The sequence below is a fragment of the Nomascus leucogenys genome, chromosome 17, assembly GCF_006542625.1.
Source record: "Nomascus leucogenys isolate Asia chromosome 17, Asia_NLE_v1, whole genome shotgun sequence".
In the NCBI taxonomy this organism is placed as follows: domain Eukaryota; kingdom Metazoa; phylum Chordata; class Mammalia; order Primates; family Hylobatidae; genus Nomascus; species Nomascus leucogenys.
Window position 1 is genome coordinate 75,118,559 of NC_044397.1, and position 27,518 is coordinate 75,146,076.

At 38.6% G+C, this 27,518-nt stretch overlaps 1 protein-coding gene across 4 annotated transcripts in view; it reads right to left on the reverse strand.

Annotated features, from left to right (window-relative positions):
- The window catches only part of PLEKHA8 (pleckstrin homology domain containing A8), a 92,479-nt gene that overhangs the window by 45,565 nt on the left and 19,396 nt on the right, over nucleotides 1–27,518 (reverse strand). For 2 of the 4 annotated variants that reach the window (XM_003270477.3, XM_003270476.4), the window contains exons 4-13: nucleotides 27,369–27,493; nucleotides 25,938–26,096; nucleotides 24,869–24,909; nucleotides 22,475–22,632; nucleotides 20,490–20,646; nucleotides 20,013–20,098; nucleotides 14,406–14,464; nucleotides 13,320–13,450; nucleotides 12,606–12,676; nucleotides 887–948 (exon numbers count right to left, since the gene is read on the reverse strand). In XM_003270477.3, coding sequence (XP_003270525.1) covers nucleotides 887–948; nucleotides 12,606–12,676; nucleotides 13,320–13,450; nucleotides 14,406–14,464; nucleotides 20,013–20,098; nucleotides 20,490–20,646; nucleotides 22,475–22,632; nucleotides 24,869–24,909; nucleotides 25,938–26,096; nucleotides 27,369–27,493 — 1,049 coding nt within the window. Of the gene's footprint in view, nucleotides 1–886; nucleotides 949–12,605; nucleotides 12,677–13,319; nucleotides 13,451–14,405; nucleotides 14,465–20,012; nucleotides 20,099–20,489; nucleotides 20,647–22,474; nucleotides 22,633–24,868; nucleotides 24,910–25,878; nucleotides 26,130–27,368; nucleotides 27,494–27,518 lie in introns of all 4 variants that reach the window. The other 2 variants (XM_030797034.1, XM_030797033.1) reach the window with 2 other exon arrangements.

Consider the following 27,518-nt stretch of genomic DNA (forward strand, 5'->3'; position numbering starts at 1 on the left):
CATGAGACTGCCTTTTCATGACTAGATTTGACTAAGACTGACCTTTTCCTGGATGGGAAGAATCACAGAGTGTATTGCTGACATAAAGGAGCCATCTACTCCTGCTATTTTATAAAGCAGGATAAATGACTTCCCCAGGAGACTGAGTCTCAGGTTTGTGTTCTTCCTAGTTAAACATGCTGGGAAGAAGAGGGTGGTGGGTAATCAGAGCCAAAACACATGAATACAAAACACCTTTACAATGAAAATAACTGGCTAAGAAGAGATTTCTAGCCCTAGCCACTGGCAAACCCAATACAGTTAACATTCAAAGACAAAATTCAATTAGTGAAAAAAAACATCAACTAAGACCTAAGAATTAAAAGGAATGAATACAATGGGCAGCAGAGGGAGCTATTAGGTTGACTTCAACACCTGAATGCATCATTTCCCTTCAATGATAAGTATTTAAGATCACTGCTTCCTACCTACTTCTGCTAGGATACTTAAGCTTTTTACTACCTTATCAGAAAGGCAACCACTTATGAGACAAATCTTCACAAGGTCATTGGAATTGGTTAGAGTAATTAGAATTGGCTAGGGTAAAGCATCAACTCTTTTATTCATATTTCTTTAACAGTTTTTGCTATTCTAGACACTTTGTACTGCTGACATTTCCACACACCAAAGGCCTATAAACGTAAATGAAAATAAATAACATTTTGTTCTTATTCTCAAAAACAAAGCAAACAAAAACACCACACACACACACACACACACACACACACACACTACCTTGTTTCTGACAATCATGACTAGATAAATAACTGGATAAGAAGAGATTTCTAGCCCTAGCCACTGGCACACCCAATATAGTTAATAATAGGAGACAAGAAGGATCACTTACCGCAAAAACCCCTCGAACTACCCAGCCATGGTGTTGCCGCAATGTTTTACCATATGCGTTATCTTGAAAAGAAGAAAAACTCCATGAGGAACACTTTCATCAGAATTTGATGTGCTATTTGTATAATGTACTTTTTTTTTTTTTTTAAGAGACAGGGTCTTGCTCTGTCACCTAGGCTAGAGTGCAGTGGTGTGAACTCCTGTGCTCAAGTGCAGCCTTGAACTCCTGTGCTCAAGTGATCCTCCTGCCTCAGCTCCTCGAGTAGCTAGGACTACAGGTGTGGATGACCATGCCCAGCTAATTGATTTTTAATTTTTTGTAGAGCTGAGGTCTCGCTATGTTGCCCAGGCTGTTCTGGAACTCCTGGGCTCAGGCGATCCTCCCACCTTGCCCTCCTAAAGCATTGGGACTATAGGTGTGCACCACCGTTCTTGGCCATATTTGTATAATGCACAATAGCACAATACTATTGGTATTTGGAAATTATGAAAAAAATCTAATTACAAGATTTTGGACCCAAAAAATCTAAAGCAGTAAAAAAGCTCACATGGAATTTTTTTTTTTTTTTTTTTTTTTTAAAGAAACACAGATACTTCCACTCTTACTCTGGGTCAATCAATATATCTGAACTTCAGCTTATTATCATGGTGGGAAAAGGTAAATACATATAAAGAAACAAAGAGGGAGGAAGGGATATTGAAAAATTGAGACAATACAATTAGAAATACTTTGAAATGTTTTGTGACCGTGAGCCAGTCCCTTAGCTGCCCTCTCTAACCATCTGTTTCCTCCTTTGTAAAATGATCTCTAAGATTCTTTCCAATTTTAACATTCTATTCTGGGATGCCAAATGTTTGTCCTAAATGACCCTATGACCCTGGATATACAGTATTTAAGCTAGAAACCTTCAAAAATATTTATGGAAAGAATGGCTTGAAGTTATTAAGCTAAAGTAATTGGTGAGAACTATATTAATAAAAGTCATTCATGTTTCATACTTTAATCTATAATTTTTGTCCCAATGTATTTTAAAAGGAGATTTTGAAACTGGCATATCATAATTTTAATTATGAAAAAAATCTCAAGGACCAGATGGATGCATTTTATGCAAAGGATGCGTTCCCGAAATTTGAATAATTCAATATATGCAAAATTCAAAACTGATTTCTCCACAGGATTAAATGCATTCTCAGGAGGCACAGATCTACATCACCATGGTGCATTTTTATTTCAATGTTCCACTTTATTTCCTAAGCATCATCTCCAGTAGCAACAGAGCACTCATTTCTAAATTAACAGCACAGTGTACCATGGGGGCTATTTGACCTTCTTCACGTTTCTCCATATCTAAATTCTATTCCAAGCATATTTATTTTCATGTGCTAGTTTCAGCACCAGCACAAGTACTACCACCATTTCATGAATGCTTAGTGTGACATTCTAAGGCTGCAAAAATATTTTCAATTCTAACAAGAGAAGATGTTAAAATAACAGATAAACAGACACTAAAACCACAAGTACAAGTTCCTATGCAGTGAAAAGCAACACGGTTCACAGGACATCGCCAAGGGAAGTCAGGTATTTATTTGCATTTTACTGGCCAAAATGGCACTGCCATGGGGCTGCAGCTTCAACACAGTTTACAATCTACTCAAGCATTCCAGCTTTGAAATTATGTCATTCTAGTCAACTTTATTTTAAAAATTGGAGTGAGGCTTTATTAATACTTTTAGTATATCCTACTATTTCAATTTTACATATTCAAATTTTCACAAAATGCAATTATGTTATATAAAATACTCAATACATATTGCAATATATTTTATATAAAAGACTGTACATGTGAAATATAACAACAGATTCCTTTGGCTCTCTAAAGCTTAGGAATATGTTGGAATGCCAGTATCTAGTGTGTTAAAGCTAAAGCAGAAGCAATAAGTGATAATTAATACATTCAAGTATGAAGAAGACTCTTAGGGCCTAAAGGAGAACCCAAAATTAAACTTTTTTCTTAGGAGAACAGTCTGAGTAAACTAGGGCATGATCAAAGATATATGTCTTCAATGTAAACCAAACAAAACGTAGGTGATTCTCTGTAAGAAGACATATGGCATCAGGGAAATTTCAGATGGCATACAAGACCTTAGTGAGGATATCCTGAGAAATGTGAAGAAAGGGGTTGCTGATTCACAAAGCATATAGTACAGATGGGCAGAGAATACTAGGTACAGTCTCTGATAAAAACCAGCAAGAAAACCAAATTTTCAACCATTTGAGCAGCCATCTGGCTGGCAAGAGGGTGTACAGGTCCATGGAAAACATCCTGAGGTAAGTTACCAAGGTAAGCTACTGCGAATCCTTTCTTTCTTGTGTCGGTATTCCATGCAGGGCATTAAATGCCATTATAAATAAAGAAATACCATTAAAATCTGCTGGTGGATATCTACCATGAACACCTGCTCTATTCAACAAGAATTCAGGGCAAGTCTACCACACAGTAGTATCTTTAGGTGATTTAAATTCAGTCAATTCCCTGTCCTCAAGAAGTTGATGGTTTATAAGGTCGGGCACGGTAGCTCACGCTTGTAATCCCAGCACTTTGGGAGGCCGAGGCGGGCGGATCACGAGGTCAGGAGATCGAGACCACGGTGAAACCCCGTCTCTACTAAAAATACAAAAAATTAGCTGGGCGCAGTGGCGGGCACCTGTAGTCCCAGCTACTCGGGAGGCTGAGGCAGGAGAATGGCGTGAACCCAGGAGGCAGAGCTTGCAGCGAGCCGAGATTGCACCACTGCACTCCAGCCTGGGCGACAGAGCGAGACTCCGTCTCAAAAAAAAAAAAAAAAAAAAGAAGTTGATGGTTTATAGAAGAGCCAGTCATTTAACAATCATTATTATGTAAGTCAATAACTGCTAGAGAAGATATCTGTATGCAGTGCTACAGGAACAGTAAGAAGGGAGAAACTAATCCAGCCTGGGTTGGGGGGAGGCATGTGGACGCAAAGAATTCTCAGAAGGAATCCTGAAGGCTGGGTAGGGTAGACAGCAGAGTGGTAGACGGTGCTGCAGACAGAGCGAGCATCACAGCGCTGTGAGAGGTCATGGCATGCTGGGCGATGGTGAGCAAAATTCATTGGATCTGAAGAACACCAGGGCTTGCAAACTGGGTTGGGCCAAATTGTGAGGACCTTTACCCATTATGTCAAAGATTCTGATCTTCCGCCTGAGGCACAGTGGAAGTTTTGAAAAATATAACATTTATTGCTTTTTTGGGGTTTCACGATTGATGTCCATTGTTGAAAATAAGGAAAATATTTTAAAAGGAGAGAACTAAAGAAACCTATAATCCTTTCTCCCAGAGATAACCACAGTGGGCATTCTGGAAAAATATTCTGTTAGTTTTTTTCCCCTGTACAGAGAATATTACCTTCTTCTGTCAGCAAAGTCATGATCATTCTGATTCAGAACTGTGGTAGGGAAGTAACAAGTTGAAATTCACACTTCTTTACAGTCTGTAGCAAATAACAGCTATCCTGGTGCCTGAGCCTCCAGCTCCAAGGCCCACCTGGCTGGACAGACTGCTTGTTTAAAAGACCTCTGGGCCAGGCACGGTGGCTCATGCCTATAATCCCAGCACTTTGGGAGGCCTAGGCGGGTGGATCACAAGGTTGGGAGTTCAAGACCAGCCTGGACAAGATGGTGAAACCCCGTATCTACTAAAAATATAAAAATTAGCCAGGTGTGGTGGTGGGTGCCTGTAATCCCAGCTACTCAGGAGACTGAGGCAGAGAACTGCTTGAACCCAGGAGGCAGAGGTTGCAGTGAGCCGAGATCGCGCCACTGCAGTCCAGTAGCCAGGGCGACATACAGACTCGGTCTCAAAAAAAAAAAAAAAAAAAAAAGCTCTGGATTCGGTGCTATGCCAACCTCAGAGACCTTATACCTTTCCTATACATTGCCATTCAAGTTAACCATTCAAAAAAGCCTAGAAACTCTTTTCCATGCCCTCTTCTAAAAGACAGCAAAAAGACAAGGAAGACAAAGTTGCTGTGAGTCCAAACAGCATGGGGAGCCCGGCTTAAGGATGGGAGAGTATTTGTATAGCAGCACATCTGTCTTCCCACTTGGCCCTAGTAGACAAAGAAGCTGTTCCTTGTTATGCTTATACCTTGCCAGAGGAGAGTTCCACCTGGCAAAATGTGGGCCAGATGATCTAATGGGAGAAGGTGTGTCAAAAGAATTTGGGCTGGGTCTTGACTGAGATCACTGCTGCAATTTAAAACCAACAAATGAAATAAAAGTCATTAAAAAAAAAAAAAAAAGACTTCCCAAAGTCCTTAGCTGACTTCTAGGCTGCAAATATCCCTGCCATGTGAGACTGATGGCATTAAAATAAGATGAAGTCTAAGCCTGACCTATTTTGGTTACCTAGAGAAGATTAGATAATGAAGTACATTAATCTTCACTGTAATACCCATTCATTATCATGATGCATGTTCTATAATCTGGGAGTATTTTTGGCCTCTGAAAGACATAAATGATACCCTTCTCCCAGTTCTTTGAGATGTCAGTTCCCCAGAAACTGAGTCAAAATTTCTAAGTAGGAAGCCTTGACTATCACCTTGCCTAATTCTTTTCCTTTTAGAAATGAAGACACGGAAGACCCAGAAAGGTAGTGACTTTCCCAAGGTCACAAAGTTAAAAGCAATGAGACCTGGGGACACTCTTGTTGCATCACACCATTCTGTCAAAAAACTGGTGTTTACTCTGTAAACAATGTAATAAAAATGAAAAATATGCCTTTTCCAATCATTTTCTGAAAGAATTAGCACCTGGTTATGTAAACAGCACAGCTCTCATTCATTTACTATTAGTAACTCAGAAACTTGCTACCAGGTATTTAGAAATTATGCCTAAAGCTTTTATAGTAACTGAGAGAACAACCCTTCCATTACTGTTGGTGGACAACCATTCTGTCCAGGAACTCTGTATACAGGAAAGGGTTTTTCTACTGTAAACCTATAATTGGTAAAGTTATTTTGGCTTGTAGAGAAGAGGAGAGAAATGTCAATCTAAGTCTTAAGAGAAAGCCTGAGAAGTAGAGAACCAAAGCCCAAAAGGGTGGAATTACTCACTGGGCTGAGGAAATGACAATCATAGCTCTGCAAATGTGTTCAACTAGACAGTTCTGAGGCAAGAATTAGGAACCAGGAGATCTGAAAGCAGGTAGTCAAGTCTGGCAGGAGGCTGGTGGGAAACAGATAGGCACTAGGGAAGTGTGCTTGCCCTAAGATCCTATGACTTCTAGAGAGAACAGTCCAGTAACTCACTTAGAATAGTAAGAACCTTCATCCTATAACTCATGTCTTTTTAAAGCATAGGTGGGCAAAAGAACAATGGACCAGAATATGGAGTCTAGAACAGATCTCTCTCTCTCTCAAAGTTGGTGTTACACACAAGTGGGGAAAAGAATGGGTGATCCAATAAATGCTGCTAAGACAACTGGCTTTCTGATTGGAAATAATAAAATTATATCCCCACCTTACACCATTCACAAAAATAAATTCCAGGAAGATTAAAGACATAAATATGAAAGCAAACCTACAAAACTTTGAGAAGAAAATGTCAGAGAACATCTTTGTGACCTCAAGGGAGAGAGGGATTTCTTTAAGAAGTACAAGCCATAAAGAAAGAATGATATGTATGATTATATAAAAACTGAAACTCCTGTATACCAAAAGACACCATAGTTAAAGAGCAAAGGCAGCCACAGACTGACAGAAGACATTTTAACCCATAACTGAAAAAGATTAGACATTTTAACCCATCACTGAAAAAGATTAATATCCAGGAAATATAAAGAACTCCCAGGAGTCGATAAAGAAAACCTAAGAGAAAGGTGGTCAAATACATGAACAGGCAACTCACAGAGAGGGAAATCAAATTGCCAGTGAAGAAAGGAAAAGCTGATCAACCTTACTTGTAATCTAAGAACAAAAACTTTGGCAATATTCTATCATTTTACAGTCATCAGGCACAAATTTAAAAGGCTGACAATGACAAGTGCTAAAAAGAATGTGGAATATTGGGAACTCTCACTACTCTGCTGGTAATTATAGACTTTGGAGAGCAATTTGGCAATATCTGGTCATGTGATTCAGCCATTCCAATTGTATTATGTACTACAGCAGCAGTTCCCAGTGTAGTCTCCATATCAGCAGCCTCAGCATCACCTGGGAACTTGTTAGAAATGCAGTCTCAGCCTCACGTCAGGCCTACAGAGCAATCTGTGTTTCAAGGAGCCTTCCAGGTGAGGCTAATAGTTTGAGAACCACTGTTCTGGCAGCACAGCTTCTCAAGCAGTAAGGCCCCATGAACTACCAGTCTGTAGACAGCCAGAGTCCCTGGGCCAGTCCCTCTTAGCTATAAGAAGCCTCCTCCTTTTTCTGGTGTGCTGTCTGGACATAATTTTCCATATGATAGAGAACATGTGTGAAAGGAATGTGTACATTGTAGAATTGCTTTTAATGGTGAAAATCTGTAATCAACTGTGTCCATTAACAGTATATTAGTTTTTCTAAACCATGGTCTATTCATACAATGAAATGCTAAACAGCAAGGAAAATGAATGAGCCAGGACTACAAGTCACTTCAACAGTGGCTAAAATCTGAAAATACTGAGTGAAGAAGGAAGAATGTTTACAAAATGATACCTCATATACAAGTTTAAAACATGTAGTCCAATACTAGATGCTGCTTATGGACACATAAATATACAGTAAAAGTATAAAAATGTATTACATAATGAACCATGCAAATTCAGGATGATGATCTCTGGAAAACGATGGGAGTCACGGGATTAAGGAGTGACACTTGGGCACTTAACTGTATTGAACTATTTTTTTCTATTAGGTCAAGTGGTAGATATTTGTTAAATGCCTGAATTATTTATAATTTTCTTTTTTGAGACAGAGTCTTGGTTTGTCACCCAGGCTGGAGTGCAATGGTGCAAACGTGGCTCACTGCAGTCTCAACGTCCCTGGTGCAAGTGATCCTCCCACCTCAGGCCCCCAAGTAGCTAGAACTACAGGCTGGTGCCACCACACATGGCTAATTTTTGAATGTTTTGAAGAGACGGGGCTTCGCCATGGTGCCCAGGGTGGTCTTGAACTCCTGAGCTCAAGTGATCTGTCTGCCTTGGCCTCCTAAAGCGCTTCGGCATGTATTTTTAAAAGCAGAGCTACTAGGAGAATAACCTCTGAATTCTTTATAGTGACTAAGCTTAAGGCAAATTGAGTTGTATGGACAATAACCAGTGGAAAGAGGTCAAACAAGCACCCAGAGATGCCCTATGTTAATTTCAGGCATTGTTAAGACTAACGCTTGTGCTGCCAGCCAATCCTGCCAGTGGAGGCATATGCTGCAAATGGTTCTGGAAAGAGTATTACAATTCACATTCCATAGTATTTTCAGAATGGCCAACTTATGATTTGATGTCAAATATCTGATTATGAGTTCTGACTTTATCTCTGTCACTTATCCCTCCTTATCTGTGAAGGCCTTTCATATTAAATACATGACTGAGCATCCTTTTAAAATTTTTTCTATTCTGTGCCAGAAAAGGATCTTGGTCGGGTTAACTTTTACTGACATTTATGGGATCATTCTGAGGTGAGATATGTATGTGGCAATATGTTATCCCACTGAGCACAGAGCATATAACATTTAATACAATGGTGCATGAAATGCCAGAGCAACTTTTCTTCCTTCCACTTGCAAGGATGCTTTCCAAAACCTCTTTTTGATGTGGAATATGCAATGGAGAGGGCTCAGCTCTAAGGCAGATTATTAAACGTATCTGCCTTGTAAACCCAACTCCCTCCTGAAAATGACCTCTAAAGAATGTTATAGGACACTAAGGGAACAGAGCATGAAACCACCCAAAATTTTCCACTCTGATCATCATTATGGGGAAGCCAAGTGATGGCTCAAGTGCGAAAAGGGGCAGTGTAAAGTCTAAGGCCTCCTTCCAGATGCTGGAAGTATTCCAGGTCACAGAACTGCAGCAATACAATAACTAGAGATGCATTTTCCAGAAAGGTAACGGAGACAAGGCTTCTACTATGTTATTTAGGACTTTTACCTATAAATGTACTATTTCCAAGGCCACCAAGACCATACAAGTTTCATGAACATTCACCTCAAACCTTTCTTAAGCAGTATTTTTATTAGAAAGCTGTCTAATTATGATGAAAAGGAGGCAAAATAAACTGATGCTATAACTAATTTCAGCAGTTTTACTTCTGCTTATTAAAAATCTCTTAGATGCAGTCAAAATCTCAAAATGATCAAGATGTAGACAAGTAACAGGTAAACCTCAAAGGCCTAAGTCTAGATGACTAGGTCTCAAACTTCAGCATGGATTAGAATCACCCAAATGACTTGTTAAAACACGGACTGCCAGGCCCCAGCCTCAGAGTGTCTGATTCAGCAGGTCTGGGGTGGAACCGGATAGTCTGTATTTCTAATGAGTTTTCAGGTGATAAAGATGCTGCTGACCTTGGACCAGCTTGAGAACCACCGATGGAGATTCTGAGACCCTAGGGAAGGTATTTATCCTCTTTAAACCTCAGTTTATTCACTGGAGAGTATTTGGAAGATTAAATAAAATATTTATCAAAAACTTAGTGTAGTAGTTACACTGGGTGCTCTATAAGTGATAGCTGTTTCTAAATTCAACTTTAGAATTTAAAAAAGCCAACAAACTTGCCTGTATATGGCATATAAATTGCACACACTCTCTTTTACCTACTTATTCACCCTCCCTCATTTCAAACAAGGTATCACAGACTTATAAAGGCTGGGACTTCAAAATGAGAAAAAGGAACCATTATCCCAGAAGAAATATGCATCAACGAGCCTACAGGTTCTGAATAACTATTGTGTAAACATTTCTCAAAAAACTGTTTACACGGAGCTTGTTATGTCTGTGTCTGTGGGAGTGGAGGGTGGGTTTAACAGGGGAACTCTGGAGGGAGGGTAGGTTTAATAGTGGAACTTTATCTCCTCACACTGAGCAGCAGCAAGAAACTAGGGATTTCCACAATCAAAGGTGGGATTTCCACAATCAAAGGTAGGATTTAAATCATAAACACCTTCTTTGAAATAAGGCTGAACATCAGGATGAAAATGTCAAATTTACAGCCTCCCTTCTCTTTTCCATTGAAAATTGTGCAGAAGGAGAAGAGAGGGAAGAAAAAGTTGAGACTGGCTGTGATTATTGCAGTCACAAAGCAGAATTTGCCCTTCAAAGTCTCCTCTTTCTTCACAAAGTCAATACATCCCCTGGGCCCAGTCTCCAAATCAAGTACAACATTTGATGAGAAACCTTGAGGAGAAAAGGAAAGAGAAAAGTGGGCAGAATCGGGGCTGGGACTGGACAGAAATGGTATATCCTCAGTTTCCTTTCTATCTCTAGGCGGGGTCAAAGCCCATAAGCAGCTGGGTTCTGTTCCACCCAAGCTCTTCCAGTGGGCTAAATGGGATCAGCATTGTCCTACTCCCCTTCCACAGACAGCCCTAATAGCAGCATGAGACATGCGGAGTCCACTGGGCACACAGTGCTGAACCCTGTATCTTCTGCATTTCCAACAGGTGGAGAAGTCTTTCTGCTGGCATGAAAATTCCATACTAATAAGTTAGTTTGAAGGGAAGTTTCTGGCTTGGCACCTAAGCTTTGTAAACTTTCCATTACTGATGTGGGACAAATAAGTCTTATTTTCTGGCAGGTTATTAACTTCATATATCATGATTATGATAATGATGACAAAACATCATTATCACAACAATGGATGCTAATCTTGACAACTGAGCATTGTTTTTTTGTTTGTTTTTGAGACAGGGTCTGCTCTCACTTGATTGCCCAGACTGGAGTACAGTGCCATGACCACAACTCACTGCAGCCTTGACCTCCTGGGCTCAAGCAATCTTCCCACCTCAGCCCCCTAAGTAGCTGGGACTACAGGCACGCAACACCATACTCAGCTAATTTCTGTATTATTTTTGTAGAGATGGAGTTTTGCCATGTTGCCTAGGCTGGTTTCAAACTCCTGAACTCAAGTGATCCTCCTGCCTCAAGTCTCCCAAAGTACTAGGATCACAGGCATGAGCCACCACACCCGGCCATACTGAGTGTTTTGTGTAGCAAATACTTCTGTAATTTTTTCACATGCACATGCACCTACTTAATATTTACAACCACCTTATTAGGGAAATAATATCACCATTCCCATTTTATAGATGAAGAAAGTGAGCATCAGAGAGGTTAAATAATTTGCCTAAGGGCAGAGCACTAATGAGTGGCAGAATCCAGAGAGCCACTCCAGAGCTCCTGATCCTATTCTCCACAAGCCATAAAGCTTGACAGATACTGGCTAGGGGGCATGAGTAGACATGCTGAATATACTTTTCATACTTGAAATCAGGACACAGAGGGGAGGATATAACTGAGACCATCCTGAAATTCAGGGATGTATGGGGAATGTAAAAATGCAGGTGGCCCAGGAATGGTGGAGAAGACCCTTTGTAGGAGAAATGTGGACCTTCAAAGCAGGGGCCTCAAAGCCACTCTGCTTCAGACCCTATGTTGGTCTTAAGCAATATTTTAATCTTACAGTTCCCTAACCTGTAAAAATGGATTGAAATGAGGATTAAGTTTATGAAGTCTAAATTCTTCACGAAGTGCTACAGAAATGTCAGCTCTCATTTTTATGGCAGATCAGCAGTTGCTAGATGGGGCAGACTCGGGAAATCATGTGGGGACAGAATTCTTGAGGACTCATGGCCCAGAGAGAGGACTAACAGAAGGAGGTAGAACCCAACTGTGACACTGAAAAAAAGCCACAGAGAACACTAGCTCCCTCTCAAACCGGAAGCATCTAATTAGTTTATGTCACAGTTCATTTTTTTCTCCACACACGCCTCACGGCCCATGCTAGAAGAATTTCCTACAGATCAATGGTGAGAGTTCAGCCACTCCATTAGAAGCACTGTAATGATGCTCCCAAATCTCAACATTTTCCAAAACTGGTCTGATAAATGGCTCTATCCACACATCCATCCATCTACCTACCTGTCCAACGTTTATTAAGCACCTACAATGTTGCAGTCACTACCTTAAGGTGCTGGAGATATAAGATGATCTCCTATGACCAAGCCCTTCATTCCATTTTGGCTCTATGACTAGAAACTGGGACGCACAGAGCATTATATATTTGAGGAGTTAACACGATGATGAAAACCTTTAATCCTACTCCAGAACAAATCTCTGGGATTCCCCCACGCCAACCCACTGTTATGGTGTTCAAGCTTTTCTTTGTATACTGATTTTCAAAGACTATAATATATTTGAAGATTTAGGAAAACTAACTTCTTGATAATATTAGGTCTTCCTATTATGTTTAAGAGATGGCTTTCCATTTATTCAGCACTTCTTTAAAATATACTGATTTTTAGTAAGTTACATCTAGATTACCAGGTCATTGTCTCATAGGTACTTTTTAAACAAAGCATATAGGAAGCAATGAATAATAATGAAATAAGAAAAGAAACAAAATCAAATCCTGAAAAGCAGAAATATCCCCTATACCCTGTATCCTCCTCTAGGGGTCTCCATTCCACAGTCTATTGACTCATCCAACAAAACGTAAAGAACACTTACTTAGGGCTGTCTGGATATCCTTTTCCCCATTTTTCACTTCTGTCAAAAATCCCTTCAAAAATTTGAGACCTCTAAAACAAAATAAAGGAAGAAATATTATTTTCAAAGTTCACTTATGTTACATGGGTATAAAGAAATGGCAGACATCAGCTTCCATTTCAGTAACATCTTACGCACAGCAGTGAATAGGTCAAATCATATGGCAGTCCTTCCTGAACCTCTTCCCTTCACTTCCCTTTAGCTTGCTCTGGAGCCCCTCTTTCATCTCATCTGATATACCTAAAGAAGTAGTTTTCAAAATGTGTCCCAGGATTAGTGGCTTTAGCATCACCTGGGAATTTGCTAGAAATGCAAATTCTGGGGCCCCACCCGAGTTACTGAATCAGAAACTGGTTCTGAGTCTAGTGTTTTTAACAAGTCTTCCAGATGATTCTGATGCCACTGAAGTTGGAGAGCCACTGATTTAAACAGAAGCCAGTTGACTTTAATGCCTTTAAGATTCCTATCTTATATATACTTATTAACAATATTTATCACCATCAAAAGGGAGGCAAAAAAAAAGAAGGTGGTATTATTCATTAGGCCTTCCAGAAAAGGCCACACAATTCAACCATATCCTTCACTCAGAAGTAGTCTCCTTTGTGTAACAATTTTTTTTGCTGGTAATTTTTTTTGAGCTAGATTTTAACTGCTGTCCCACCCCAGCTGCCTCACCTCTTCAGCCACAAGAGGGCTTCAGTCGCTGAGTTCCTAACCTGGGCTACATCCGCCTCCACTTCGTGCAGCACTATCTTCTGGAGAGTGGTAAACTCTTCTTTGTTGGTTATATACTTCTGATTTACTTTCTGGAGGAAAAGCAGGGAAACAACCTAAGTTTAAAATGCTGAAGTTATCAAGCAACTCAGTATAGTATTGAGACTTGTAAGTTTGGCAAGCAGGCCTCTAAGAAAATTAATTAAGCTCCTATTACCTTCTTCCTTATGTTTTCATGATAGTATTTGTTTTGGAGAATTCTATGTAGCTTAAACTGGAATTAAATAGTCTCAGGGTTTAAAGTTTTGTTCTTTAAGTTATTTTTTCTGCCTCAGAACCTCTCTCATGGCTGTCTTTGGCAGATACTTTTCACTCTGAGTATAAAATTCAACAATCATTTGTTCTAATGAGACTACTTGCAACTATTCCACCTAAATACAATAAAGAAAGGTATATCTACAGGAATTCCTAATAGTGCTTCCTCAAAGACTAGTCTCCAATGACAAAAAAGATTTTTATTGGGTACTGTATCCTCAAGAAGGTAACATTTAATCTGCATTTAAAAGGGGACCCATCCCTTATTTTACCTGGAAGAAAGAGGCTCAGAGAGATTTGGTGAGTTGTTGATGGTCCCACAACTACCACTGGAAATGGGCCTTTTGAGTCCCAGACCACTGACAGCTATTTTCACTATATAACCTATCTTTTAGAAAAATATAACTTGTCACCATTTAAACCTAAAAAAGTACAGAATCAGTGTGGACATTAGAGTGAAACCCTACTGATCCACATGGTGCACATGAAAAGGCAGTCCTGGTTTCATTTTAAAAATGAATCTTCTACTCCCCATAAGGCTTAACTCTAGCATATAATAAAGGCTTAGTAATTCCCTTGCTGAGCATTCACAATGTGAGAAGAAAGATGCTTGCTCTTTTAAAGAACAGTGACACATTTTTCACTTTTTGATTTATTCTGGCCAAGCACAAAAATGTTGAAAACATTTTCCTTTATTTAAAAGTTTCCACAGAGACAAACCAGTATGCTCACCTTAATATTTCCAACAAGATCCATCTTAACAGGAGCAAACACTGTAGGGCCAAGTTTGTCTAGAAGAAAAGATCAAAAACATTTCTGAAAAAGCAATTTTTAAGTGGCAATATTTTTTATAATAAAGTAATAATAAATTTAGCAGATCCCCAACAACTTTAATTTTTGCTTCCAAATCATTATCTAAAGATAACCTTCAAAAACTTCCAGGATACTATTATCATCTTTTTCTATTACACTACTCCAAGATGAGTTACAATGAGGCCCTAAGTGTGAGGTGAGATGAAGATAATCTTATAAGTTTAGGATTCACATAGTAATCCTTAGGGCTGCACTGTCTAATATCGTAGCCACTAGATATGTGGCTAGTTAGTACTTGCACTGTGGCTAGTACTAACCAAAATGTACTGGAGGTAAAATACATACCAGATTTGGAAGACTGAGTATGAAAAAAAGATTGCAAAATATCTCATTAATGATTCTTTTGCTTTTTTTTGTTTGTTTGTTTGTTTGTTTGTTTGAGATGGAGTCTCTCACTCTGTCCCCAGGCTGGAGTAGAGTAGCATGATCTCGGCTCACTGCAACCTCCACCTCCCAGGTTCAAGCGATTCTCCTGCCTCAGCCTCTTGAGTAGCTGAGATTACAGATGCCCACCACCACGCCCAGCTAATTTTTGTATTTTCAGTAGAGACGGGCTTCACCATGTTGGCCAGGCTGGTCTTGAACTCCTGATCTCAAGTGATCTGCCCACCTCAGCCTCCCAAAGTGCTGGGATTACAGGTGTGGGCCACCATGCCCAGACTCATTAATGATTCTTTTCTTTTTTTTTTTTTTGGGGGGACGGAGTCTCGCTCTGTTGCCAGCCTAGAGTGCAGTGGCGTGATCTTGGCTCACTGCAACCTCCGACTCCCTGGTTCAAGCGATTCTCCTGCCTCAGCCTCCCAGGTAGCTGGGATTACAGGCATGTGCCACCACGTTGGCCAAGATGGTCTCGATCTCCTGACTTTGTGATCCACTTGCCTCGGCCTCCCAAAGTGCTGGGATTACAGGCGTAAGCCACCACACCTGGCCCAATGATTCTTTTATATTTATTACATGTTGAGATATTTTAGATATTCTAGGTTTTAAAATGCATTATTAAAATTAATTTGTGTTTACTATATTAATGTGCCTACTAGAAAACTTAAAATTACATATGTGGTTTGAATATTTCTGTTGGGCAAGAACAATGACTAAAAAATAAAATAAAGAGGTACAGCTAAAAAGCCAAAAGAGAAAAGACAGAGGAATTCTTAAAAAAAAAACAAAAAAAAAAAAACTTGATTGATCTAAAAGAAAGGCAGGGACAAAGATAGGTAGCTAACAGGCCAAAAGAGGAAATAAAACAGAATACTAAAAAAAAATTGATTAACTGGCTAGAGATCAGGAAAGGAGTAAAAAGGGAACAAAGAACATACAGAGAAAAGCAGAAAATAAGTAGCAAGATAATAGAAACAAATATCAAGATAATGAATGAAATTCATCCAAACAATGTAATTCACTACATTAACAAATTACAGGAAAAAAAATGACTTCAGGAAATACAGAAAAAGCATTTTATAAAGTTAACTCATTCATGATTATAAAAACAACTCAGCATATAAACATAATTTGCATGTACATGCTATTAATAATTGGAAAATGAAATAAAACACTTTTTACAACAGCATAAAAAAATTCTAAAATTTATTCCTAACAAAAGAAATATGATATCTATACACTAAAACTACATAGAACATTCTTCAGAGAAAATTAAAATGACTTAAGTAAATAGATGCAGCATCCTCATGGATTGGAAGATTCAATGTTTTTGTTTTTGAGACAGGTTCTTGCTCGGTCACCTAGGATGGAGTGCAGTGGTGCAGCCACGGCTCACTGCAGCTTTGATATCCCAGGCTCAGGTGATTCTCCTGCATCAGCCTCCCAAGTAGCTGGGACTATAGGCTTGTGCCATCACACCTGGCTAATTTTTTTCAGAGAATTTTTGTTGCCTAGGCCAGGATCAAACTCCTGGTTTCAAGCGATCCTCCTGCCTTGGCCTCCCAAAGTGCTGGGATACAGTTATGAGCCAGTGAGCCCAGCCTTCAATGTTGTTTAAGATGTCAGCTTTCCCCTAATTGGTTTAGAGATACAATGTAATCTTAATCAAAATCCTAAAAGGCTTTTAAATAGGAATTGAACAGCTAAAATTTATCAAAAGGCCTAGAATTTCCAAAACAATCTTGAAAAAGAAAAAACTGAGAGACTTACATTATCTGATTTTAAGCCTTATAATAATTAAGACACCATGAGATCATTGGAACAGAAACAACAGTCCAGAAACAGTCCCACATTATAAGCATTATAATAAAAAAAAAAAAAAAAAAAAAAAAAAAAAAAAAAAAAAAGTTCCTTTAGTATGACAGATGTGACCAAATGATTGCAGATGCCACGATCAGCGGACAGAAAAGCCAAAAAAAAAAAAAAAAAATTGATTTTCGAAGAGCTGCCAAAGCAATGTAAAAGGGAAAACATATTTTGACCCATGGTTCTTGAGCAACCAGATACCACAAGGGAAAAAAAAAAATGAACCTCAACTCCCTACCTCACACCACACACAAAAAATAATTCCAGTGGTTCATAGGCACAAATGTAAAAGTTGGAAGAGTCTAGAAGAAAACAGAATGTCTTCATGACCTTTGGGATAGGTAAAGATTTCTTAAGACACTAAAAGCTCTAAGTATAAAAGAAGAAACTGGACTTCATGGAAATTTAAAACTTCTGAAAAGTCATCATTAAGAAAAGGAGGAGGCAAGCCATACTCTGGGGGAAAATATTCACATGTCTACAAAGGAATTTTAATTAAGAATATATAAAGAACTCTCCCAACTCAGTAATAAAAACAATTAACTTTTAAAAATGGGTGAAAGATTTGAACAGACATTTCACAATGGAAGAGATAGCGATGGCCAATAATTATACAAAAAAGTGCTCAATATCATTAGTCATCATGGAAATGCAAATTAAAGCCACAATGAAATACCACTAAAACACTCAGGAATGCCAAAAACAAAATATTGACACTACCAAATGCTGGTGAAGAAGTGAAACAATTAGAATACTCATACACTATGAACAACTGGGCAACCATTATAACTGTCTGGCAGTTTATTATGAAGTTAAACTATGAAGCAGCAATTCCAGTCCTAGGTATTTACCCAAGAGAAATGAAAGCACAGGCCCACAGGCACAAAAATGTTTAGAGCAATTTCATTTATAATAGTCCCAAATTGGCCAAGAGCAGTGGCTCACTCCTGTAATCCCAGCACTTTGGGAGGCTGAGGTGGGCGGATCACGTGAGGTCAGGAGTTTGAGACCAGCCTGGACAACATGGTGAAACTTTGTCTCTACTAAAAATACAAAAAAAATTAGCCAGGCATGGTGGCACAGGCCTGCAATCCTAGCTACTCGGGAGGCTGGGGCAGGAGAATCACCTGAACCTGGGAGGTGGAGGTTGCAGTGAGCCGAGATTGTGCCACTGCACTCCAGCTTAGGCGACAGAGCAAGACTCTGTCTCAAGAAAAAAAAAAAAAAAAAAAAGAGTCCCAAACTACAAACTGCCCAAAGTCCATCAATAAGAGAGTGAATAAATAATTGTGGTATATCCATTTAATGGAATACTACTTAGCAATAAAAAGGAACTAACTACTGATACAGACAACAAGGATGAATCTCAAAAACATACTGTATGAGAAAAGCCAGAGACAAAAAAGTATAATATTCCAGTTATATCAAGTTTTAGAATAGGTAGAACTGACCTATGGTGACAGAAATCAATAAAATGGTTATTTCAGGCTAAGTGACACAGGGAACATTCCAGGGTGATGAAAACATACTATTTCTTGATAAGGATATGGATTAGAGAGGTAGGTGCATTTGTCAAAATTCACTGAATCATAACAGTTAAATCCTACGTGAGTTATACCTCAATTTTTACAAAAGATGTATAGTTAAATGGGTCATAAAGCAAATTTCAACACATTAGCCATCCTTGGTATTACTGACTTTATACAAGTAAAAGTGAATTTGACCTAAATAAACTTTTTTACATATATAAATATATATTATATATAATATAAAATTATATATTTGTTATATATATAAATTACATATAATTTAAATGTTACATATAAATTTTCATAGATATATTTATCTATTAAAATATATATAACATATATATACATAACATATATACACACATCATATATATATATACACTTTTTTTTTTTTTTTTGAGACAGGCTGTCTGTCATCCAGGCTGGACTGCAGTGGCGCAATCTTGGCTCACTGCAACCTCCGTCTCCCAGGTTCAAGTGATTCTCCTGCCTCAGCCTCCTGAGTAACTGGGATTACAGGTGCGTGCCACCACACCCAGCTAATTTTTGTATTTTTAGTAGAGACGGGGTTTTACCACATTGGCCAGGCTGGTCTCAAACTCCTCATCTCAGGTGATCCGCCTGCCTCAGCCTCCCAAAGTGCTGGGATTACAGGTGTGAGCCACTGCACCCAGCCATAACATATATTTTATTTATTTACATATACATATGTTATATATATTTTACATATATATATATAGAGAGAGAGAGAGAGAATATATCTTTAAAAATCTTTGAAAATACGTTTTGGAGGCCGGGCATGGTGGCTCATGCCTGTAATCCCAGCACTTTTGGAGGCCAAGGTGGGCGGATCGTGAGGTCAGGAGATTGAGACTATCCTGGCAAACACAGTGAAACCCCGTCTCTACTAAAAATACAAAAAAATTAGCCGGGTGTGGTGGCAGGCGCCTGTAGTCCCTACTCGGGAGGCTGAGGCAGGAGAATGGCATGAACCTGTGGGGCGGAGCTTGCAATGAGCGGAGATCCCGCCACTGCACTCCAGCCTGGGCAACAGAGCGAGACTCCGTCTCAAAAAAAAAAAAAGAAAATATGTTTTGGTCGGGTATGGTGGCTCACATTTTGGGAGGGAAGGATCACTTGAGCCCAGGTGTTCCAGACCAGTATGGGCAACATGACAAAACCCATCTCCACAAAAAATACAAAAATTAGCTGGGCATGAGCATATAGTCCAGCTACCAAGAAGGCTGAGGTGGAAGGATTGCTTGAGCCTGGGAGGTCAAGTTTGCAGTGAACAGAGATCATGCCACTGCACTCCAGCCTGGACAACAAAGCAAGAGCCTCTCTCAAAAAAAAAAAAAAAAGTTTTAACTGGTAAAACACATTTTTTCACAGGGCCAATATATTTGAAGGCCTATTCCTCAAATACTTTTTTTACTTTTATGTATGGTTTCTAGAAAGATCCCCCTTTTAAATTACACTATTTTGAAGTCAATATTTAATCATTAGAAATGAAATGGGAATATGCAATAATGCTTAAGTTCACACAGTTTTAACTGTATGTGTCTGGTGATTTGAACAAATAGCTAAGGGTCATCTCACTGTACACATAGTTCGGGGTATTTCTCCTGCAAAATAACTACAGTGAGGCAGATTCTAGACATGAATGAATGTAAGGCAACTGCAGGAATCTTACCTAATACTGGAACCACAGCATAACATGATGCTAAGAATGCTTCTGTGGGAATGCCACTGTCTTCCAGAAGTTCAATGTCACTAAAGCTACATAATTTGGTGATATGGAGGAGAAAAGATTGAAAATACAGTATCAGCACTCTGCAATTCAGAGGTAAGTCATAGAAACAGCTGCCTCTCTGTAGGGTAAATCATTTGACTTGATATGCCCCAATGACTGTTTTTCTAATATGGTCTCATAAAATAAATTTCCAAAGATAATCCACCAAAGCAAGCTAACATTTGTTCACAGAGCACACTTCACAATCAATTCCTTCTTATTCTTTGGTAAGAAAGAGTAAACAGTAAAGCAGGTACTTGGTATACCACATTCTCTATTCTCCTAGAATATGCCATCACCTGGAAGGAACACCATGACTGATTTTCCAGAATGGAAGCTGGTATCCAAGCATCAGTGATATTAGAGAGTCTAGAATACCTTGTGTTCATGGTACTAAAGAAAGTTGGGATAACTTCTTTGCCTTCCTCCCAGAGGCATTCCGGAGAGCAACTTGAGTCTGATCCAGACTGAGTCAAGTTATTGTCATGATTTTTCAGGTTTTCCATTCCATCTTCCTTCATTATTTCACCCTGGACTGCAAAGTAGAAAATATCTATTACTAACCTATTATATATTTATTCTAAAAATACATATTGATTGTTGAAAATTTCTAAAACACAGAAAAATACATAGAAATAATTCATGAAACACTGTTCACATTCACATATACATACATCTACACACACAAACGAAACTTGAAGTATGTGTAGATTTGAATCCTGCTTGCTTTCACTAAACAATGTATCATGAATATTTTCATTATCATTCAGCCCTTCAAAAACATGATTTTAATGACCATGTTATATTGTATCATACCCATGAGGGGCACTTAGGTAGCTTCCAAAATTTTACAATTATAAATACAATCACTACTCATTATTAGCACATTCTATACATATTTGTGAATTTGTCTACTTACTAAAATTTATTTTGTAACCCCAAAATCAATACACACGGCACTTTTGCAGTCATTTGTGGACACGTGCAAAGTGGTGAAAACTTTGTTGCTGGACACACATATTCCTAGCTGAGGTAGAGCAATGTGATGTTCTGCCTTCTTGTTTCAGCTCTCATAGTATAGACAAATGTCCTTACTTAGTGCCACATTTTATGCATGTTTGTGCATTTTGTTGTTTTTGCTGTCTAAAAGGGCTCCCAAGTATAGTACCGTCTAGCATTCCTACCCACAAAAAGGCTGTGATGTGCCTTATGGAAAAAAGATGTGTGTTAGATAAGCTTCATTCAAGCATGAGTAATAGTGCTGTTCACCGTTGAGTTCAATGTTAATGAATCAACAATACATATTAAAGTGTTTTTAAACAAAAACACACATAAAACAAGGTTATGTATGGATTGGTAGACAAAAATTTTGTGACCAAAGGCTTGCAGGAACCTAACCTTGTATTTCCCCCAGGAGCAACAGTTTAGTATTTGCTAATTCAGTGCTCATGGTGACTAAATAAAACCTAACTACTGCAAATAATGAGAACTGACTATAATGCCACAAAGAACATCCCTGTCAATAGGTCTTTCTCCTTAAATCTAACTATTCACTGAAGAACAATTCCTAGAAATAAAATTACAGGAGCAAATAAATGACTGCACTGTTTTGACAGACATTTTCTCCTGTCTTTATTATTTACCCAAGAGATAAGGCTCCAATGATGTGTGGATTGTCTCTCTCAGATTAACAGCTAAGAAAACACAGCTCCTTCCCTCAACTCCCACACTGCTCCCCGACTCATCGGGGAAAAAACAAGGTCTCTTATTTCAAGGCAGATGAGGAGGAAATTTTAATTTCATTTTCAAATTACTAAGTACTTATAACACAATTGAAAGCTCTAATATAGTTATCTTTGATCTGAAGTAGATTTCAGTGATTAGTGCCAAGGGATTGGCATATTTGAACCACAGACCTATTACCTGAAATGTGGGACTTTGGCCTGATAAACAGAGAAGACTGCGTAGAAACCTCATGGTGACTGGTGAATTCTGACATCCTCAGGCCCAACAGAAACTGGGAGGATGAAAAACTGACCTGCTGTAATTTTACACACTGTTAAGTCTAACACCATAATCTAAGTTCAAAGGACTTTTAAGATACAGGGTTGAAGGCCCTCTGCTCACTGCAGCCCAAGAACACTGAGCAGGAATCTTCCTCTTCACTCTGCCTTCTCAACACCAGGTCAGATTGGATGAAAGAATGTTGTTCAGTCATATGACCTATCTTACCCAGCCAATATCCTCCTTAGGAGACAGTACTACATGGTCTTGAGGTTAATCCCTATCATGGATATACATCAAATTCCCAAATTTTCTATCATCTAAAATTGGTTTGTTTCAGACTTTACTTTTGTTTTTACCTGTTATATTATCATCTGTATTTTCCTCACTTGATATGCTGCAGTCTATCTCTGCAGATTTCAAATATAAGGAATTCTTATTTTTCATTAGGATTTCTTCCTCACCATTTATTTCCATATTTAAAGATCCATTTTCAAAAATGCTCAACTCCATTTGCCTGCAAATTTTTTAAAAGGAAAAAAAAGCCAGAAGGTTATTATTTGGTCCTTTTTTTTTTTTTGAAACAGGGTCTCCACTCTGTCGTACAGTGGCACAATCACAGCTCACTGCAATCTCCTGAGCTCAATCAATCCTCCTACTTGAGCCCAGCATTCCACCTTGAGTAGCTCGGACTACAGGTGCCTGCCACCATGCCCAGCTAATTTGTAATTTTTTGTAGAGATGGGGTGTCACTATGTTGCCCAGGTTGGTCTTGACCACCTGGCCTCAGGCAATCCTCCCACCTCAGCATTCTAAAGTGCTGGGATTACAGGCATGAGCCACCTCGCCAAGCCTGGTCATAAATTGACTGCCCAGGTAAATGTTATCCTTTCAACATCCACTGAAAGAATTGTTAAATCAAGCCAAACCTCCCAGTCTTCTGCCTCCAAGGCCTGTGATGGGAGCAGTCCAGCCTCAAGGCTGCAATTTAGAAATCAAAGAGCCATTAATGGCTTTCCCAGCACCCTCAGCAGTCCCAATCTTCCTGCTCCCCAGCAGCATCAGGAAATAGTCATTGACAGCTCTTTGGTTTTCAATCAGTTTTCTCCGGGTGCCACTTTGCACACTTTACTTTCCTCAACTTCTCCCTGGGGGGCTTCTTCATTTCTACACCACTGGCCATTTCTTTGTGTTTGCCCAGCCAGTAACTATTTTTATTTATTTATTTATTTATTTATTTATTTATTTAGAGATGGAGTCTCGCTCTGTCGCCCAGGCTGGAGTGCAATGGTGTGACCTTGGCTTACTGCTACCTCTGCTTTCCGGGTTCAAGTGATTCTCCTGCCTCAGCCTCCTGAGTAGCTGGGATTACAGGCGCCCGCCACCACGCCCAGTTAATTTTTTGCATTTTTAGTAGAGACAGGGTTTCACCAGCTTGGCCAGGCTCGTCTTGAACGCCTGACCTCAGGTGATCCACCCGTCTCGGCCTCCCAAAGTGCTGGGATTATAGGCGTGAGCCACCATGCCCAACCAGGGAGAGTACCCCTTATAAAGTATGTCTGAGAGAAAAAACCCAGGAGGACCACATCACATCCTGAGGGAAATGTCAGCACATTAGGGTAACAGAAAAAGCCAATTAACATGCAAGTAGAACAGGTAATTCTATCGGTTAAAGGAACAATCATAATATCTTATCATTATGATTAGGTGATTACACCTAGCCTAATTAGAACAAAAAATATTTTCTTCTAATAAAAATAAGAAGGAAGAGTCCAAGCTACATAGTAACTATAGGAAAAGTATTTGCTATTTTCTTTAAAAAAAAAAAACCATATTTCAACCTAGTAATTCAAAATGTAGGCGCATATAGAGGCAAAGACCTCAACAACAACAAAAAACCTACAAATATGCTCCTAGTAAGAATATTTAGAACAGGAGAAAACTGGAAATAACTAAATTGGGAACAATCCTTGTAATAAAGAAGTAAGCAATAGTATATAAAGAGATGAACTATTAAATAATTTGAGGCCGGGCACAGTGGCTCAGGCCTGTAATACCAACACTTGGGGAGACCAAGGCGGGTGAATTGCTTGAGCTCAGGAGTTCAAGACCAGCCTGGGCAACATGGTGAAACCCTGTCTCTACAGAAAATACAAAAATTAGCCAGGCATGGTGGCATGCACCTATAGTCCCAGCTACTTGGGAGGCTGAGGTAGGTGGATTGGTTGGGCCCACAATGTTGAGGCTACAGTAATTTAGCCCACTTTCATGGGTTAAATCACCTTCAAAATTGAAGGTGCATTTAGGGGAATAGAAATAGTTTAGATTTTTATAGTAGGTTATTTTTCAACCTGCAACATTACCTAAGATTTTTATTTTTAAACACAACAAAATAGCACTACTATCATTTCTAGATAAAAGCACACTTAAAACAATGCTCAGAGAGAAGTTTCCTCTACAAGAGAAGTTTCAACCTTCAGTACACCCTAGAGAGATTAAAAGTTACTAGATGTGATAGGCGAGATCCATCTTAGGGAAAATGCCAACATCTTCCCTATTAGTGCTAAATAAAAGGTCTGCTCTGGGTTGATTCAGGCACACTCAAAAGAGGAAAGTCAGATATTGTTTACTTCCATATTATTTCAAATCCTGAGAAAAACCATTACACGATCGAAGTATCTTTTTTTAAACAAGGAATAACAATATCCTTATTTTTTTTTAATTTTCAGCAAGAAGAAAAAAAGCTACTGTACCTTTCCAATGAATTATGAATTGGTATAATAGGATGTTTCATCTTTAAAAGAAGCAAAGAAAGAAAGTTCACATGTTAAACTTTGAACAGAGCATATTTATGATCTTATAACATACAAAATGGTAAATATGACCATATGACCATAATATACACTAGCCCCACTAAACAGAAACAATTTTAGGTCTTCCCAAAAGAGAGTCATTGATTCCAACTAGTCCTTCTTATTTATACAAATACATTTCTAAGGAAAAAGAAGATGATCTTTTGACAGACCTAATTATCAGTCAAACTCAGTGATTAGCTTTCTTTGTAATTTCAGTTATGCTCATTAAACATTAATAAGCAGCAAACTATGACACAAGTATTATATCAAGTACTAGAGGTATAAAGGTAGACCCTATGGGGTTCCTGCCCTAAAAATCATTTCAGTACAAAACAAGGAATATAAATAAAATAGGAATATGTATAAGAGAGGCTTTTAGCCCAATCTAGTGATTCAGGGGAGAAGAGACTAAGTCTTTGAGGATGAGTATGAGCTAATCCAGGACAGAGAGGTGAAGAGCATTCCTGGCACTGGAAAATGGCACAAAGGTGTGGAAGGAATTATTAACACAGGCAATGAATATGCTCAAGCTAGGTAATGACAGGGAAAGAGCTGGTAATGTGGGAAGGGGTTAAGAAGTTTTGACTTTAACCTACAGGCAATGAGGGAGCCACTGGAAAGGCTTAGGTTAAGTGGTTTGATTTATACTGCATTAATAGAAATATGGTTGACTGGAAGGGTCAGGCTGAAAGAACTATTAATAGAAGACTATCACAACTTTAGGCAAGACTCACTCGACAAGGGGTTGGAAAGAGGCTACGTTAGAAACATGTTTAGGTGGTAAAATTGCCACAAATAACTGACTGGATGTGGTGTGCTGAGGACAGATATAAAAAAGGACATAGAGCAAAGCCCATTAAAAAACTGTCTTTATAAGTCACTAAAGGGTAATAGAGAACATAACTCACTATAAACTTTGAAACTTTTCATGATGCCTTGTTGCAGCCAAACTGAGCTGGACTTTTACCTTGCTGGACTTGAGCATGGCCAGCTGCGGTGATCCTGGTGGAGTGCGGTAGAGCAGCTCAGAGGTGAAGGCTGCATTTGCGATCTGCATGCATTCTTCCAAGGTCTTCAGAAAAGTATTACAGGTTGATTTCAGCAAAGTTCCCACATCAATTCCCTCCTACGAAACAACCAGAGTAGAAGACTCCTTTACCTTGCCAAAAAAGAAAAAGCCCAATTGTGGAATGTCCTTAGAGGTTGTCCACAAAATAATAATGTATCCACCTGCTGAAATATGTACGTCAGTTATAAAAGAAAAGCCCAATTTATCTATTAACCAAGTAACTATCAGCACTATTTGACTTTCACCTACAAGCAATGAGGGAGCTGCTGAAAGCCTTAGGTAGTAAAGTGGTTCAATTTACATTGCATTAATTGTAACTCCCTCAGTCATGACAACCAAAAGTATCTCTCCTTGAGAATCACTGCTCTAGACTATAAACTTACCAAGAGCAGGATTGAAATGCTTTTTCTGGTATCCTTCATCTTCCCTCCCTCCCCTCACAGTCTATCTTCATACATATTAGGCAGCTGCTGAATGAGTAAGAGCACCCAAAAGGAAGTGAATGCAAGTGGGTTAAATCACCTTTTTTAGAAAAACTCAAAACACATGTACTACCAGTAGCATAGTGTTCTTCTACTACTTAAGAAAATAAATGAAAATCTTTCATTATAATCTGCAGATGCACTGTCAGATCGAAACTTCTTTGAAAGCAGAGCAGAAACCCCGGTTAATGTGAGCCATTCTAGACATAGCTTAACACCAGAGAAATCTTTAAATATATGTTTTAAAATAAGTGAATAATGACTGTATTAATAAATTCTAAAAATCACAATCCTTGCTGACAACAAAGAGAAAAAAAGCTGTGTCTCCATCTTTGAAAGCACTAGTCTATTCCAAAGCACAGTTATGATGGTAAAACAAAATACTGTTAGTCTCATAGATGCACATGAATGAAAGACAATAAGCTGGCATCTTGATAGCCACAGCTACAGAAATGGCTCTGCAAGACTGTAATTAACAAAACAATATAAACTGGAGAGAAAGATATTTTAGTTTGACAGTACTAAAGTTAAAGGTTCCAAATATTATCAATTAATTAATCCCCAATTCATTCCAGGAAGGAAAGCTATATACATGCATATGATGAAATGTACTATTGCTTCTCTTTGTTTAATTTTGTTACTTTTTTCCTCTATAAAATAGAAAATTCCAAGATAAGTCATAAAATTAGGTGAAAGTAAACACCACCGGTAAGCAACATCTGGTGCTTTTTAGGTATATTAGTAATATTAATAAAATAATATTTTACACCTCAGAATTGGCTATACTGGTAGTCGCTTCTTTTATATTATTCATGTATATTAATAATATTAATAAATAATATTTTACCTCCAAATTGGACACACCAGTTGTGGTCACTTCTTTTGTTTTATCTACTTGCTGAACAAGGAGGTCACAGTAGAGTCTTAGTTCTGACATTTTGGTTTTCAAGTTTTCAGTGTTTTCAGCAAACTCTAAATGACAAAATGATGATAATGC